At 37.3% G+C, this 17752-nt stretch overlaps 2 protein-coding genes across 2 annotated transcripts in view; both read right to left on the bottom strand.

The window, feature by feature from the left end:
- Positions 1-17752, bottom strand: part of LOC128012121 (uncharacterized) — a 103026-nt gene that overhangs the window by 26995 nt on the left and 58279 nt on the right. The window lies entirely within an intron of this gene.
- The window catches only part of smc1al (structural maintenance of chromosomes 1A, like), a 32763-nt gene that overhangs the window by 7119 nt on the left and 7892 nt on the right, over positions 1-17752 (bottom strand). The window contains exons 4-22 of the mRNA XM_052595118.1: positions 16711-16914; positions 16333-16571; positions 14805-15063; positions 13883-14023; positions 13721-13803; positions 10358-10457; positions 7000-7107; positions 6727-6912; positions 6473-6652; positions 5775-5921; positions 5546-5683; positions 5288-5404; positions 5090-5196; positions 4694-4835; positions 4452-4597; positions 4139-4292; positions 2840-2953; positions 2577-2733; positions 236-390 (exon numbers count right to left, since the gene is read on the bottom strand). Coding sequence (XP_052451078.1) covers positions 236-390; positions 2577-2733; positions 2840-2953; positions 4139-4292; positions 4452-4597; positions 4694-4835; positions 5090-5196; positions 5288-5404; positions 5546-5683; positions 5775-5921; positions 6473-6652; positions 6727-6912; positions 7000-7107; positions 10358-10457; positions 13721-13803; positions 13883-14023; positions 14805-15063; positions 16333-16571; positions 16711-16914 — 2877 coding nt within the window. The remainder of the gene's footprint in view (positions 1-235; positions 391-2576; positions 2734-2839; positions 2954-4138; positions 4293-4451; positions 4598-4693; positions 4836-5089; positions 5197-5287; positions 5405-5545; positions 5684-5774; positions 5922-6472; positions 6653-6726; positions 6913-6999; positions 7108-10357; positions 10458-13720; positions 13804-13882; positions 14024-14804; positions 15064-16332; positions 16572-16710; positions 16915-17752) is intronic.

Raw genomic sequence — 17752 nt, 5'->3', positions numbered from 1 at the left:
TGTCCTAACAGGCAAGGTGCCGCCATTAGAACTGAAGACTTTGTTTGCAGCTATACATAATTTAGTATACTATATAATAACAATCATATAGTAAACAAAGGTGAATTTTTTTTTTTTGCATGTGCAAAGGCATTGGTTTAAGGCTGTGTAGTGGTTAAGTGCTTGTGGAATAAGTGTGTCCTTATCAACAAACAATAACAACTTTAAAAAGGCAGCTATGTCATTGTTTAAGTACCTGGGCACTGCTGTTGCGGGACAGGGCTTTATATATCTCATCAATGTTGGTGGCCACAGACTCGAAGCACGCGTGGAAACGGTCAAACCTCTCCTTCTTTATCTGCTCAAAAGCTTGCTTGGCTTTCTTTGCCCTCTTCCTGGCAGCTTCAAACTCTATGATATTCAAACATACAAAAAAAATCAAATAAAAACACGTAATTGTTAGAAATGCTGCAAACCACAGATAGACATGCTGATCGACCCAATCTGCAAGCCTAAACTTTTTAAAGGGATACCAGAAAATGAAAACTGTGCCATCATTTACTCTAATACTAAATCAGGTTTAACTGGAATTTAACTAGATTTAAATCAGAAATAATTGATAGAAATCATTTAATGAGAATTTATGTTGTGGGAGGGGAGACTATATCACATCCTAGGCTGGTGATTGTGAGCAAAATCATGTAAAAGGCTAACTAACAGTAGATATGCTACCAGTGTTGGCAGTGATGGGATGGTAAGTTTTGCAACAAGAGATGTCAGAAGAAATCTAAAAATTCCAACGGATGCATTCTAAATTCTCCAGTGTTTGTATGTTTGTTCCTTCAAGGTCAGTGAGACCGGCATTCACAATGACAAACAGAATTGCAGTCTTTTGTGCTTTGTCAATGTACAGTATTGTTCAAAATAATAGCAGTACAATGTGACTAACCAGAATAATCAAGGTTTTTAGTATATTTTTTATTGCTACGTGGCAAACAAGTCACCAGTAGGTTCAGTAAATTGTCAGAAAACAAACAAGACCCAGCATTCATGATATGCACGCTCTTAAGGCTGTGCAATTGGGCAATTAGTTGAAAGGGGTGTGTTCAAAAAAATAGCAGTGTCTACCTTTGACTGTACAAACTCAAAACTATTTTGTACAAACATTTTTTTTTTCTGGGATTTAGCAATCCTGTGAATCACTAAACTAATATTTAGTTGTATGACCACAGTTTTTTAAAACTGCTTGACATCTGTGTGGCATGGAGTCAACCAACTTGTGGCACCTCTCAGCTGTTATTCCACTCCATGATTCTTTAACAACATTCCACAATTCATTCACATTTCTTGGTTTTGCTTCAGAAACAGCATTTTTGATATCACCCCACAAGTTCTCAATTGGATTAAGGTCTGGAGATTGGGCTGGCCACTCCATAACATTAATTTTGTTGGTTTGGAACCAAGACTTTGCCCGTTTACTAGTGTGTTTTGGGTCATTGTCTTGTTGAAACAACCATTTCAAGGGCATGTCCTCTTCAGCATAGGGCAACATGACCTCTTCAAGTATTTTAACATATGCAAACTGATCCATGATCCCTGGTATGCGATAAATAGGCCCAACACCATAGTAGGAGAAACATGCCCATATCATGATGCTTGCACCTCCATGCTTCACTGTCTTCACTGTGTACTGTGGCTTGAATTCAGAGTTTGGGGGTCGTCTCACAAACTGCCTGTGGCCCTTGGACCCAAAAAGAACAATTTTACTCTCATCAGTCCACAAAATGTTCCTCCATTTCTCTTTAGGCCAGTTGATGTGTTCTTTGGCAAATTGTAACCTCTTCTGCACGCCTTTTTTTTAACAGAGGGACTTTGCGGGGGATTCTTGAAAATAGATTAGCTTCACACAGACGTCTTCTAACTGTCACAGTACTTACAGGTAATTCCAGACTGTCTTTGATCATCCTGGAGGTGATCATTGGCTGAGCCTTTGCCATTCTGGTTATTCTTCTATCCATTTTGATGGTTGTCTTCCGTTTTCTTCCACGTCTCTCTGGTTTTGCTCTCCATTTTAAGGCATTGGAGATCATTTTAGCTGAACAGCCTATCATTTTTTGCACCTCTTTATAGGTTTTCCCCTCTCTAATCAACTTTTTAATCAAAGTACGCAGTTCTTCTGAACAATGTCTTGAACGACCCATTTTCCTCAGCTTTCAAATGCATGTTCAACAAGTGTTGGCTTCATCCTTAAATAGGGGCCACCTGATTCACACCTGTTTCTTCACAAAATTGATGACCTCAGTGATTGAATGCCACACTGCTATTTTTTTGAACACACCCCTTTCAACTAATTCAACTAATTGCCCAATTGCACAGCCTTAAGAGCGTGCATATCATGAATGCTGGGTCTCATTTGTTTTCTGAGAATCTACTGAACCTACTGGTAACTTGTTTGCCACGTAGCAATAAAAAAATATACGAAAAACCTTGATTATTCTGGTTAGTCACATTGTACTGCTATTATTTTGAACAATACTGTAACTGCAATTTTACTTTTATTTGGATTCATTTTACAGCATAAGCTTGGAATGACTGACCGTCACTGGTCTCCTGGAATTTGTCTCTAACGCTCTCTAGTTTCTCCATGGCTTTCATGTTGGGAGCACTGATCCTCTGCAGGATGCTCTGCTGCTCATTGAGTCTCTGTTGTAATGTGTTCATCTCTGCCTTGATCTCCTCATCTGACAGGGAGTCCTGCAAAGCATCAGTCACATCACAATCCCAACACACCATAACGGTCATCATAGTGTAAAAACAGTAATGTAATCATGATAGTGTAAAGACGCAAGCACTGATGTACTTTTAAGTCCTCTGACAAGCTGCTGTAGTCGATCTCGATAAGAGCTTCCTTGGCTAGGACGGTGCTAGATGTCTTCTGACTGCTGCTGAGGCTCTCCTCAGCCTGAGAACTGCCCTACAACACAAACACAAGCAAGATGTTAGGTAAAAAGGGTTAAAGGAACAACATGTACGTTTTTGCTACTAGATGGTGTGTATTTAAAACACAAAGAAACAAAGACGTAGTGCGAGTGTGGAATCATGGAAGTTGTCGTCTTCATCCCCACAGCAGATGCAATCCAACGGGAGCAGAAATCTTGTTCATGGAAGAGCAAATGTATTAAAGATTTATTAACGTCGTAGTATGAAAAAGGGTGAGGCTGAAAGTCTGACCATCTGATCATGGGTATATCTCTCTAATAGTGCTATTGGATCTTAGTGCTGCGTTTGACACTATTGACCACAACATTCTCCAAGAAGCCACAACAGCGCCTACACTTTCTCCAATGACAGAAAAGAGTGATATATAAATAAAGACTTGAAAGCAGTCGAAACGAAACGAGGCAACTGAACGAGCATGACACACTATTATAATGACACAGTCGATGGCATCCGCTCCTTCCAGTCATGCTCATGTGGGGTAAAACAGCGCTGTTTTGTCATACTAGATACATTTGAAAGTTCTGTTACAATGTTACTCTGTGGTTGTCATCGGCCTAATAAAACCCATAACATATTAAAATGTCTTTTGTCTCGGAAATCGAGGGTGCATGGCGTCATTGGCAGGCAATGAAATGACCAGGGACAAGCCACTATTCCAAATTGGCTATTGATCTGAATTTATAAATTCTTTGAAACATTTGGGATAATGCAAGTACACAAGTCAAAATATATATATAACACTGTTCTAGTGATTTTGGGATATTTTAATAATAATAAAAAATAACCATGAAAATGGTCAAATATGGAACATTACAAGAATGAAAATGATGCAGCTGGGAAAAATATTAATCTTTTATATTTTCGATTTTGTATCTTGGTTACATTTTCAAACAGTATTGAAGTTCCAATTAATTCTGGACATTTATTGACTTATGTTTTTTGCCTTATGTGGAGTAGAAAAAAAAAAGAACAGAAGGTTTAAAGTTACATTTTTAGATAAATCACACATAGACTATCTACACAACTTTTTCAAGCATACACTTCTAGATCCAAATTATTTTAATATTATAAAAACACAAATTGATTAAGTGTCCAAACTTCTAATTGGTAGTTCATAATTTTGAGATTTTATTTTGTCATGGGTTAGTATGGCACATACCTCTTCCTGGCTGATGTCATCCATAGTTCCTGATCGGAGGGGAAGTCTGATGTCCTGCATTTTACAAGCCTGCAGAAGATTGTGTCTGTCACTGCGTTTTTGCTCCAGCTTGGTCTCAATGGCTGTAACCTCCTTCTGCAGCTGCGTCAACTCCCTATTCAAAGACAAAACATTTTCCTTACATCATCATACCAACTTTGAAAACATCTACGCATGTTTGTTTCTTTTTGTTCAATGCCATTCCAGCTTTGGCTGTTTTCATGGCGAGAAATATTATGGAATATATATATAATAAAACATTGAAAGGGCTCACTTGTTGGCACCCCCCAGTTTCTTGCGGATCTCCTCCATCTCATGATTTTTATCATTAACCTCAGATTTTTTGGCCAGGTGCTGGTTTTTCAGATCCTGAAGCTGTGCCATGGTTTCATCAATGATCTTCATGTTCCTTTGCTCTTCCTGTTGGGAAATATTAAATGAATTGATTAAATTAGATCAAACATAATTTCCAGGTTTAAACGAGTATCATTTTGCAAGTATGTGAATGTTCTCTACCTTCTTGAGTCTCTCTATCTCATTCTCATCTTTCTTGACCGTCTGTTCCCACATGATCACCTTCTCCTGGTCTTCCTTGAGCTGGTTCTTCTCATAGTCCAGCTGGATAGCCAGACGTGTCTTCTGAGTCTCAAACTCCAAGCTACCAGAGAGTTTGAGGAAAGGATTAATCAGAAGCTACGTCAACTATTTTCATCTGATGTAAGTTGTAAGTACTGTTAAGTACTGCGCACAAATTCTAATTGATGTTGATGTAAAATTTGATTTAAAATAAACATATAAATAAAATAAAACTTTCAGCTACATTGCAGTGAAGGGAATTTTGTTAAGAAAATATGTTTTTGAATTGCAAAAAAACATTTTCAAAGATCAAAGATTTATTTTAAATATTCTCACCGTTTCTTGGCAATCTCATTCTGTCTCTTGACTTTTTCTTCTTCGAATTCACGAATGTTACGAACTCCTATCTCTTTACAGAACTCTACAAAAACCTCATCTTCCACCTGGAATGAAAGACAAAGACCAACAAGACTGAAGACAGGTGATACATTAACCAAAGTAAAATTGTTTTTAGATAACGGTGATGTGTCCTACCAGGTTCATGCGGTCTTTCAGGTCTTTCATATCTCTCTCTCGTGACTGGATGATTCTCTTAATGTCATTAATGCGTGGAGCAAAGTTAGCAAGTTCACTCTCCAGCTTTGACTTTTCCTGAAATCACCCCAATAAGAAAATGTGACAAATATCACTACTGTAGTAAGTCACTTCTGATGGTCTGAAATAAGGCAAATAAACTGTTACATCACAAAATACTTTTTTTGGAACAACACAAGCTGAAAAAGCGGTGGGTACCTGCATGTTAAGGGACAGGTGTCTTGTCTTTGTTTGCTCCAGATCACTCTGAGAGTATTTGAGTCTCATCTGCAAACCATGAGCTTGAGACTGCACCTGACGCAGCTCTGCCTCCTTTCTCTTTGCCTTCATTTGCTCCTGATATTCACAAACACTCAATCCAATCAGTCAACGACAAATCTCCTTAACCACATTGCATTTAACATCCTACAGACTCAAAATTACTTACTTTGAGCTCTTCTGTGAGCTTTTCCTTTCTGTCTTTCAGTTTATCAACAGCTTTCTCATCCCAGCGCCGAGCTTTGGCCTTCAGATCACTGGCACCTCCGGAGATCACTCCAGACTTCTGGAATAATGTCCCATCTAGAGCCACAGTCTAAAAAACAGCACATGATCCAGAACCAATAAACTACCAAATACAAACCAAACAAAACATCTTTTTTTTTTTTTACATTTCCTACCGAAAATTAGTAATGTCCAAACTTTTCACAAGGAGTGCCAAAAAGAGAAACGAATATTGGATGCAATAACGCACTGGAATAAAACAATAGATTCCTATGGATGCTTCCACACAGTCCGCAAACATTCGCACACCAAAAATGTGCATGATTTTTTTTTATCGGGACCAGTCCGACGAATATTTTCAGTTTCGCAAAGTGAAACCATGGGCCATTCAATAAGATTTGTGCTAGGATTACATGTTGCACAAAGGGCTAAGAGAGGTGGTGCTGTTTCAAAAACCAATGTAAACAAACACAGAAGAAGAGTTGCCCGGAAAAGAGAAGAGAACGAATGCAGAGTTCTTGTTATTGGTATTTTAGAATGGATTTATTCTCACGCTCTTTATACAGAATAACATTTATATTTCTACTGAATTACGGTGATCTCAAAAAAGAATTTTGTGACATGATTTTTTCCCCTTTGTACCTTGTGTCTGTATGGTCCTCCAAATGCAATCCTGCGAGCATCCTCCACGTTTTCACAGACCAGGGCATTTCCACAGGCATATTGCAGGGCTTTCTTTATCTGCGGTGGCTCGTATCGAATTACATCAATCACCAACTTAGCACCACGCAGCTCACGCAGTTTCTCATCTGTTGGCCTGACCTGTTGAGGACATTACAATACATAAGCCAACTTGCTCAAGCACATTGAGTGAGATCAATATCCAGTGAAATCACCTCCAGGTAGTCTAGGGGGAGGAAGGTCTCGGGTTCCCCACGCTGCTCTTTTATGTACTGGATACAGTCACGACCCGTCTTCTCAGAGTCCACAATGATGGCATCCATGTTTTTGCCCAGAACTTTAGTAACAGCAATCTGAAATTTCTTTTGTGTGGGCTGGCAAAGGTCAATCAGTCTCCCGTACTGGAAAATGAGATGACCATATGTGAGCATCCAGCTTTATAAGACACATATACGCAATAACACTGTGAACAATAAGTTGCTTCTCACCACTGATCCAGGATACAGCCTCTTGATACTCTCCAGAATCTCAGCCTTACGCTGTTGTCTGCTGTTTTCCTGTCTGTCAATACGAGCATCACCCAGCTGCTCCATCACCTGTATGAAGCAGTTGAGCAAATAATGTATTTTTTCCCCCACTGAATAACCTTTAATTCTTTCCCCTGTTGCACCCATTACAGTTACAAAGTGATTAATGCAAATCTCATCATAAATTTCTTTCTTGGCATGGTTGTGGACACTCCATAGACTATCAGTTAGGTTAAGAGATTATACAGTTTATGCAAGTCATTCTCTGATAGAAGGAGAAATAGCAAATGTAATATGGAATTACCCTGCTTTATCCCTGTAAATTAAGCAGCACAAAAAAACGTACCACTTTATTCAGAGTTATAGAAAAGGTAGGATGAATAGAAAATGCTTTCAAAACTTTTCAGAAGACAATCAATTCCTTTCAGGGATACATTCATATATAGCTTAAAGTTCTGCATAATTAAGGGCGTGGCCACTTGAGTGACAGGTGGATTGCCGCTGCTGACAATGCCGTCGCGCAAGGTGGGCGTGGCTTCAGAAATCAGCTCCCACCTTTTTGCCCATTTTCGATTATCCGGGAGAGTCGCGGGGTGACGCGCTGCCAAGATAGCGACGGCTCGCTCTGCACACTTTAAGCTTCAAAACCGCTATTGAGGAGACTATGGGTGACGTCACGGACACTACGTCCATATTTTTTTACAGTCTATGGTAAACACCCACAAAAAAAAAATCTGGCATCTATAGGGTCAGATCAATAGTTAGGCAAATTTAAACTAAAGAAAAACGTTATGTAACTTAAGCTTTGAAATGACAGACAATAATCAAAAAAGGTAATTTGCAAGAACTGCATCACAATGCAAGAATTAACGATCAAGAGCTCCCTCATCGGTTCTGTTTTCAGTACTGGAGAATAAGAGATACATCCCATGTCACGGAAAAGCCATTCACACTTGCCGCACTCATGCAGCCTGTTTTTTTAATGCTCGGTTACCGTATTTTCCGGACTTTAAGTCGTACTTTTTTTCATAGTTTGGGTGGTCCTGCGACTTATTGTCAGGTGTGACTTATCAAAATTAATTTGACATGAACTGAGAGAAATAAACCAAGAGAAATGAACCAAGAGAAAACATTACCGTCTACAGCCGCGAGAGGGCGCTCTATGCTGCTCAGTGCTCCTGTAATCTACACTGAAGACAGAGCGCTCTCTCGCAGCTGTAGACGGTAATGTTTTCTCTTGGGTCTAAATAAATGTGACTTACAGTCCAGTGCGACTTATATGTTTTTTTCCTCATCATGACGTATTTTTGGACTGATGCGACTTATAGTCATAAAAATACGGTATATTCTGGCAGTATGGATGAGGCTCCGCATTTAAAACATATGTAAATTCAGTCTAACTGCTTACTTATATCACTTGGATTAAATTAAACATTCAGCACATTTTCCACTTGTTCTTAAAATCCCAATGTAACATATGCAATACTTTAATAATTGACTGAAGAAATAAACAGTTCTTTATTTATAGAAAATAAACAAATCTTTCCAGCGGTATTCAGTAATCAAGTAAATTCTGTAAAAGTAGTTATACCGTTATAGTCTTGCCTGCTGAAAAATAAAATAAACAAATATACAGAACCCCTCCTAAAAACACAATTGAAAATTAAATGATTTCAGGGTTATGATGGGAATTGTATTGGTTTTAATGTAAACTATAATGGTGTCTATTTGATGGATTTTATTGGTGGGGTGTAATATGGCAGATGGCAACTAATAGAACAACAGTAATTCCTATTGAAATAATCCATAAAACATGCTTTAACGCAAACTGTACAAATTTCTTTTTTTTCTTCCTTTTTCTCAGGAGGGTAATGATACTCATACAGTGCTGCGCATTATTGACAATAGTGAGCTGAAGCTTGATTCAGCAAATGTAAAAATCACAAATCAAATCCCAATATCTGAAAGAAAAAAAAAAAAAAAATTTCACAATTAGATATTTTCCCCAAATCGCATAGCCCTAGTGTACAACATGCCTCACTGGAAGTGACATCATCGGACCGAGATGCAGCTGCACTGATCAAGGTACTGTCATGAGCAAAGGCTTGCGAGTGGATTGTTTCCTTTTATTCACTAGCATTAAGCAACAGTAGCAAACCATAAATGAACAAAAATAAAATAAATAATATAAAGTTTTGATTGGGCTAAAAATCTTAATTTGAAAGTGCAGCTGTGTGACTGTTTGCAGTAAGCTAACACCTTTCTCAAAGACAGCGACACAGAGGAATTAGAGGACTAGAGTATAATGGACAGTTTTATTTAAACATTTTTTTTAACAAAATGGGATTTGTAAATAACACAATTTTACTATAAGTCAATGACCGTGAGACTTGGCATTTAATAGACAGAGCCATAGATTTCTGACAAGCTACGCAATATCTCTTTCATTATCCCAGAAGAATCACCTTCGATAATGAACCCTAGTGTACCATATTTTACGGACTATAAGTCACTTTTTTTCCATAGTTTGGCTGGTCCTGCAACTTATAGTCAGGTGCGACTTATTTATCAAAATGAATGACATGAACCGAGGGGAAATGAACCAAGAGAAAACATTACCGTCTCCAGCTGCGAGAGGGCGCTCTATGCTGCTCAGGTCTCCTGTAATCTACACTGAAGACAGAGCACTCTCTCACGGCTGTAGACGGTAATGTTTTCTCTTGGGTCTAAATAAATGTGACTTATAGTCAAGTGCGACTTATGTTTTTTTCCTCATCATGATGTATTTTTGGACAGGTGCGACTTATAGTCCGAAAAATAGGGTAAGTAACTATAAAAGTTCACTCTATTCTCCTTCCAGTTCACCGGCCACTTATTACTTGTATTTCGGGAGAAACTGATGAATTCAAGTGCAGTAAATCTGACTGCAGTGCAACCAAACACGCCGGCGCCCATCTCCGCTAGAATATTTTAAACTCACCACTGAAAAGGTTAAAGGGAACTCCTCAGCTTCCACCCAAACCACATTTTTGTTGATATAGGCAGGATTTATTAAAGTACAGTTTATTTTGTCCATTGTGACAGCTTTTTTTTTTGCTGTTGTACAAAGCATCTGATGAAAAAAATAATAATTCACTACTTCCATTTAACACAAGAGGCAGGCCATATGGTTTACTTTGGAGACTGTGAACTAAACCACAGTCTCAAATTGATAGGACTGCATACTTGTCAACGTATATGATGAAGTTTAGTGCTTGCCTTTCTGTGGTGTACCTACTTTGACCTTCTGTTTCAAGTGCTTAACTTTCGGAAATTTTACCTGGTTCAGCTCCATGTTGATCTCATCTATTCTTCGTTTGGCCTGTTCCACCTCTTCTGTGAGCTCCTCCTCCATCCTCTTCTGCTCATCCAGAGACTGTCTGGAAACGGAAAGAAAAAAGGAGCAATGACCAGGGTTTCTGCATGATTTTGAAGCTCAAATGTAAGACTTTAAGACCTACGCACATAAAATGAATACCATATGAGCAGAGTATATGGCAATGTCTATAGTACCATATTAAACTTTAAAATTACTGTAAAAAGCATAATTAAAAGCTCAGATAAAGTTCATATTTTTTGTAAAAACCTATATTTAAAAGGGTCATATGATGTTGCTAAAAAGAACATTATTTTGTGTATTTGGTGCAATGAAATGGGTTTGTGTGGTTTAAGATTCAAAAAGCACATTATTTTCCACTATGTAAATTTTTGTTTCTCCTCTATCCCCCGTCTTCTGAAACGTGTCGGTTTTTACAAGGCTGGTCGCTCTGAAAAGCAAGGTGTGCTCTGATTGTCCAGCTTACCAGTGTGTTGTGACTGACCGAATGTTTCAAGCCTCTGACGGAAATGTTACGCCCCTCAACATATACTATTATGGTGTGTCCTGATCAGAACCATGACATGACAAAAACAATTAATCCCATTACAAATGAGGCAGTTGTTGCATCCCGTGGGAACATAACTAGGGCCCTATGAAATCGGTTTTATTATTTCCCAAATTCTGTTTAATTGCCATTGCGATTTACCTATGATGAGTTCGCAGCTGAGCGGACATTTCACTCGTTGGCTTCAGCGTCACATTTGCATATGCCATACTGCTGGAATTTGTGATTTGTTGACCGCAAACTTCAAACATTAAATGGAACAATAAATAACGTTATTAACCAGTTAATGGCCATTTCAAATTTTAGATTCTGTTCGGAACTATAACATTTGATTTTGTTACTGTTTCTGTCAAAATTTCCTTTGTTTCCGTTGTTTTCATTTTCGTTCATTGAAGGTTCAGAGCCCTGGATGAGGCAATAATAATTGACTAAAAATATCAAAACCAAAAAATATACTGTACTGAACAACACTTAAAATATATAATGTTATATATATGCCTATACATAATACGAACATAACCAACGTAAGTACATTATGTATTAAAGCAAATACCTGCAGAGGGCACCAAAGGCCTGGTGCCATTCCACTTTACAGCGTGATTCAACAATGTTTAAATAAATAAAAATTTTATATTTGGACAAATGCAAAACGTATCTTGAAAATGCTATGTACAATACATGGCATATTTAGACATAGGTTGATGTCCTCCTGTGTTGGACAAGGTTTATAAATGATTTACGTTACAAATCTAGTGAGATGCACACTTTTCCCAGAAGAAAGTTTTTGAATGCAATTCAAATTCACAGCATATACAGGGGAAGAGTTTAGCTCCTTTCACACATATAGTCTTTCACTGGTAAATTACCGGTAAAATACAATTTAATAGATAATGTGTGAAAAAATCCCGGGAAATATTGTTCTATTTTGATTGTTTACAAAGCTCCACTGCTTTTTAATTAGTTATTCTATGGTAACTTGCGATGGACATCTTAAAACATTGCGCCTCGCAGCTTTTTGTCGTTCTTCTCCAGAGCTGGGGAGTAATGAAATACATGTAACGTTACGGATTTGAAATACAAAGTATGAGTAACTGTATTTCGTTATAATAACATTTTAAATGGGGGGTAATCAGATTACAGTTACACCTGAAAAGTATTTTAGATTACCAAAGTGATTACTTTTATTTTGACGTCATTTATTAAAGTAAACAGTTTGGGGATTTCAACAAATATGGATTCTCTGTTGAAAAAAAAACTGTTTATTTAAGCAGCTCCTAGTGAGCGATGCAATGCATGCTCATCACGACACAAACATTCTCCTAGAATTCACACTTTGCATTTACAGTTTACAGATCCACACAAATCATGCATGAATTAAAAAAGTTTAGTCAAACGATAGCTTTATTTGCTTTACAGATGAACTTGAAGTCTTGATTAATATGAAGTCTTTATTCATTTGAAATGTTCAATAATTGATCATCTTTGACTCTGTAATGCAAGTTCACGATCCGATTCATGAACAGATGACTCTTTTTTGAGTCAATCTTTTAAACAAATAATTTATTTTGATTAATAAAACCAGTGGTTCACAAACTGAATAGATATTAGGGGCAGGGCTTGCAAAATCGCTAGCCCGACGTCCCGGTTTCTAAAGTAAAGTTACTAAACCTGAGTAATCTAACGAAATACGTTACTGATTACTTTTTAAAGATTGTATTTTGTAAACTGTAGTGAAATACATTTTAAAAGTAACCTTCCCAGCCCTGCGCTTCTCCATTCATCAGGGCTGCAATTGAGTTTATAAGAGCAAAACGTTCTGATTGGCTAGTAAGGTTAGTTTGGTTAAGAGTAAAAGCTGCTCCTCTCATACTACAGGTGAACCCATGGACTCGAAAGTGATAATCAATAGTTTTTTGTATTTATTCTTTTGAAAAGTGTTTTTTTTTAATGTAGTATAAGTGTGTAATGTAATGCCAGAGATCCGACATGGTGCCGGAGAACTTTAAGCCCTTATTTACAGACTGTATAATGCAGCTCTGAGGGACATTAAATACTTTAACCTGAAATTACAAAATGCATTGATAATGTTTTGATATTTTAAACACTGAAAACTGATGTTTGAAATTATTTTTATTTTTTTTAGAATGTGAAATTAAAACCGCCATTAGGTAGCAGCAACTCAATGTTGAGCCATTGCGTTTTACGAATCATTTAAACAGGTGATTCATTCAGGAAAAAAAACAGCGTACTGTTGCACAGAAATGAAAAACATTTTTTAAATGATCTTTGTTGGAGAAATAGAGCAAAAACAGGAAATATGGTTAAATGGTATGAAATTGTATAAATATATACATTTTCTTCGCGATTGGGCTAGTTTTGTGTAGCAAATAGGAAAGATTTATTGCGATAACCTGGCAACCCTGCTGAACTCTGAACAAAACGAGTTTTATTGAAAATGTTAATTCATTCTCTGCCAACAGGTGGAGCGTTCGGTAGAAATAGAACCGTTTCCCCGTTAACAGCAGAACACAAAGCAGCTAAGCACCGGACTTTGAACGTGCAGCACTCGTGTTTTTCCAATGAAATCATAACATTTTGAAGCTTAATTGTCACATTCAGCCATATCACAATTCTGGTAATAATTAATTAAGACATAATTAAGACTTTTTACATTAAGACTTAAGACCTTAAATTTGATACAACTAAATTTGCGAAAACCCTGAATAACACGAACAATAACAGCTGTGAAGTGTTTGTACCTGCTAGTGGTGATGTAATCCTCCAGCTTCTCAATGCGCTTCTGGTTCTCCTCGATCTCTCTGATCTTCTGCTTGATCTTGGCCTATCGATACACAACAATCACAACAAATCAAGTAATTATTTTCATAGTATCAATTAAGCCCACAGAAACTCTTTGTTACCTCTGTTTCTATTTTCTTTCTCTCCTCCAGATCCAGACGGTCCTGGTCAGCTTTTTGGTCTCTGTTGAATTTCTCCAGCTCTTGAGCCAGTGTAGCAGCTCGCTTGCTTGCCTCCTCCTTCAGACGGTGATATGCCTTAACCTAAACACAAAGACAACAGTCATATTAAAACTTAATTTTTTATTCTTAATAGTGCTGTCCAACGATTAATCGCATCAAAAAGAAAATTTTTTGATTACATTACTAATGTATGTGTACTGTGTATATTATGTTTTTATAAATACACACTGTATATATTTAGAAAATATTTACCTCTATACATTTATATATACAAATTATAATATTTTATATTATATTTTAATATATTTAATAAAAAAAAATCTGAAATATACACATGCATGTGTTTGTATTGATATATACATAAATATACACAGTATACACACACATCATGTAAACAAAAACATTTATTTTGGATGTAATTGCAATTAATTGTTTGACAGCACTTATTCTTCACTAAAGATTTTTTTAATACTAAATTGTCTTTTGTGAAAATTTTATTCATAAAAGTTTTTAACTTAAACATCTGAACAATACTTGAGGTGCAGAAACGGTGTAGACAACCGAAAACTATACTAGGGGTGTGCCGGTCATGATCGCTGGAACGTGGATGTGCGCAGCTTCTCAGTTAACAACGGCTCTGTGTAGTAACAGCTGCTCTGTGTGAAATCAAACAGCTGATGGAATTTATCGCTGATTAGAGAACCGGCTTTACTGATGAGATGAGCGTAACGATCGGCCGATCGTGATCTGCGTACCCCTAAACTATACCACATAAATCAAAGGCAGTACACTCTTTATACAACTTTGTCTAATAAATAAATGTTGCACTTTTAACAGTATAGAACCCTCAAGTCAGCTGTACCTGGTTCTCTTCCAGCTGTAGATCTTGTCCTTGACTTTGAGCCTCCTCCTCCATTCGCTCCTCGAACTCCTGTCTGGCCATCTCCACTGCCCCCTGTTCACGGTCTAGCTCCTCCATGTCTGCCTTGCGTTTTTTGTAGCATTTCTGGGCGTTCTGTAGTGATTTACGGGCAGCCTCCAGTTTCTTGATCTTGTGAGAAGTGTTCTCCTTGGCTTTAATGTACAGAGGCCTCTTCTGATTAAGCTCTGCATCCTTCTCCCTGTCAACATGTCACAAAGTTAATTACTTATTAGATGGGCTCTTATCATATATTATCAGATGTGATCAATTAGAGAATAATTGATTGACCATGATCAATTCTGCATTACTGTTTGTCTTTTAAGCTATTTTTATTTATAATTTTCAGGGCATAATAGAAATTAAAGGGTTAGTTCACCCAAAATGGTGTGAAATTGAGAAACCATCATCTGGTGTCGACGTGATTATATTGGCAGATTATAGTCATCACCTGGCAAAGCAAAGCATCCTTAAAGGGTTAGTTCACCCAAAAATCTAAATTATGTCATTAATAACTCACCCTCATGTCATTCCAAACCCGTGAGACCTCCGTTCATCTTCTGAACACAGTTTAAGATATTTTAGATTTAGTCTGAGAGCTCTCAGTCCCTCCATTGAAGCTGTGTGTACGGTCTACTGTCCATGTCCAGAAAGGTAAGAAAATCATCATCAAAGTAGTCCATGTGACATCAGAGGGTCAGTTAGCATTTTTGAAGCATCGAAAACACATTCTGGTTCAAAAATAGCAATTTCATTTCAAACGATTCAGTTCGATTTAGTGAACTGGTTCAAGAAGATCCAGTTACATCGAGTGGTTAGTTTGAAAATCGGACATCACTAAACTGCTGTGCTGTGAAATCTCACAACAGACCCGAAAGAGAAGAGAATGCTGAATAAAGTCGCAGTTGTTGCTATTTTTGGACCAAAATGTATTTTCGATGCTTAAAAAAAATCTACTTTGATGATGTTTTCGTTACCTTTCTGGACATGGACAGTAGACCGTACACACAGCTTCAATGGAGGGACTGAGAGCTCTTGGACTAAATCTAAAATATCTTAAACTGTGTTCCAAAGATAGACGGAGGTCTTACGGGTTTGGAACAACATGAGGGTGAGTCATTAATGACATAATTTAGATTTTTGGGTGAACTAACCCTTTTATGATGCTCTGCTTTGCCAGGTAATGACTATAATCTGCCAATAATCATGTCCTATAACCCAGATGATGGTTTCTCAATTTTACTTTTGATTACGCAAAAGATGTAGGACTACTTCAAGACTTTAGCATAGACAAATATGCAATGTAAAATAAATCTATCAAACAGTAAATTTAAGCAGGGATGCAGTAAAATAATGATAATCAAATAATGACTCCACATTTGCTGCAGTTAATGTTCAATGGTGTCAAAAAATTGCCAAAAAAAAAAAAAAATGTAATTGACAAACATTTAAACCTCTGTTTTAGACTCACTTGATCTCTTTCTCAATCGTCTGCTGGTCTCTCATCATTCTGCCCAGCTCTTTTTTCTTATCTTTCAGCTCCTCCTCCACGCGGTCCATGCGTTTTCTGTCCTTATCAATCTCTTTGTTGCGGTGGGCCAGCTCTCGGTTCAGTTTCTCAATCTCTGATTCATTGTGGAAGAGTTTAAAGAGCTGTAACTGTACATGAGCACGCACCACTTCGTCTTTAAGCCGTTGGTAACGTTCCGCCTGGGCATAACACATGGAGAAACCAGCAAAGATTATGAATTTATAACTGCACATGTGTCTTCAGGGTTTTTAACAGCCAAATAAATCTATTCCTACATTTAAGAAAGAATTATGTACTATGACTACATTAGGAGCCCACCTCTTCTTTCTCTTGCTTGGCTTCCTTTCGCTCAGCAGCGATGTTTTTCTTGCGATGGTAGTTAAACTGCGTGTCTTCCTCAGCCTTTACCATTTCTTTCTTGCATCTGTCATACTCTTGAGCAAGCTCTCCGGAACGAGAAATTTCTTCGAACAGAGCAGTTCTCTCTTTGGGGTTCTTCATGGCAATTGACTCAACCGCACCCTAGGGGGGAGGGGATAAAAGCACCATAAAACACTGTTTTTCGGCACACCACATCATTCTAGGAGGCCCATGAGAGCATATGATTGTTTAATAATACAAATCTATACTGTTTTAACATGCAGTCATAACACGTAGTGGAAACCTGACTGTGTGCTATGCTTATGCATTGCATCTTTTTTAGGGGGTCTATTAATCTTACATTAAAATCACAAGTCCTATGTCAACCTCCCACAATTATCTGACCGACAATGGGAATTTTTTTTTTAGCATATAATTTCTGTTTCACTAGCCTTATCAAACAGAAATGATTGCCAAACAAACAGATAATCAATTCAGTTTGGTGCACAGAAATTACAATTTATCTTTAAAATTTAAAGGTCCCATGACATGGATTATTTCCTTTTCTTTAAATGCTTTTTAATGTGTAATAATATATATATATATATATATATATATATATATATATATATATATATATATATATATATATATATATATATATATATATATAACTATTACAGCTGCCGAGATTAACAAATCATGGAAGTGTTGATTATATAATTATTTTTTCGATCTTTTCCCATCACATGAAAGGCTGCAGTGATGAGCATTGAGTAGACAGAGTCTGTTTATCGCGTGGATGCAGTGATCTCATCATTATTGCAACACGTTTTCTCACAAAATGCTTTCACCACAGCTAACAGCAAACACATGAATACAGTAAGAGCTCCGTTGTGCAGCATAATAGCGTCATTCATTGTAACGGCAGTTTGGGCAAGTGTGCAGATATTCTCGCGATGTGTAACAGCTCCGGAAAAAAAAGTGAGCTTTCTTTGAT

The sequence above is a fragment of the Carassius gibelio genome, chromosome B23, assembly GCF_023724105.1.
Source record: "Carassius gibelio isolate Cgi1373 ecotype wild population from Czech Republic chromosome B23, carGib1.2-hapl.c, whole genome shotgun sequence".
In the NCBI taxonomy this organism is placed as follows: domain Eukaryota; kingdom Metazoa; phylum Chordata; class Actinopteri; order Cypriniformes; family Cyprinidae; genus Carassius; species Carassius gibelio.
Note: the sequence above shows the minus strand (reverse complement) of the source record. Positions and strands in the feature narration are given on the sequence as shown.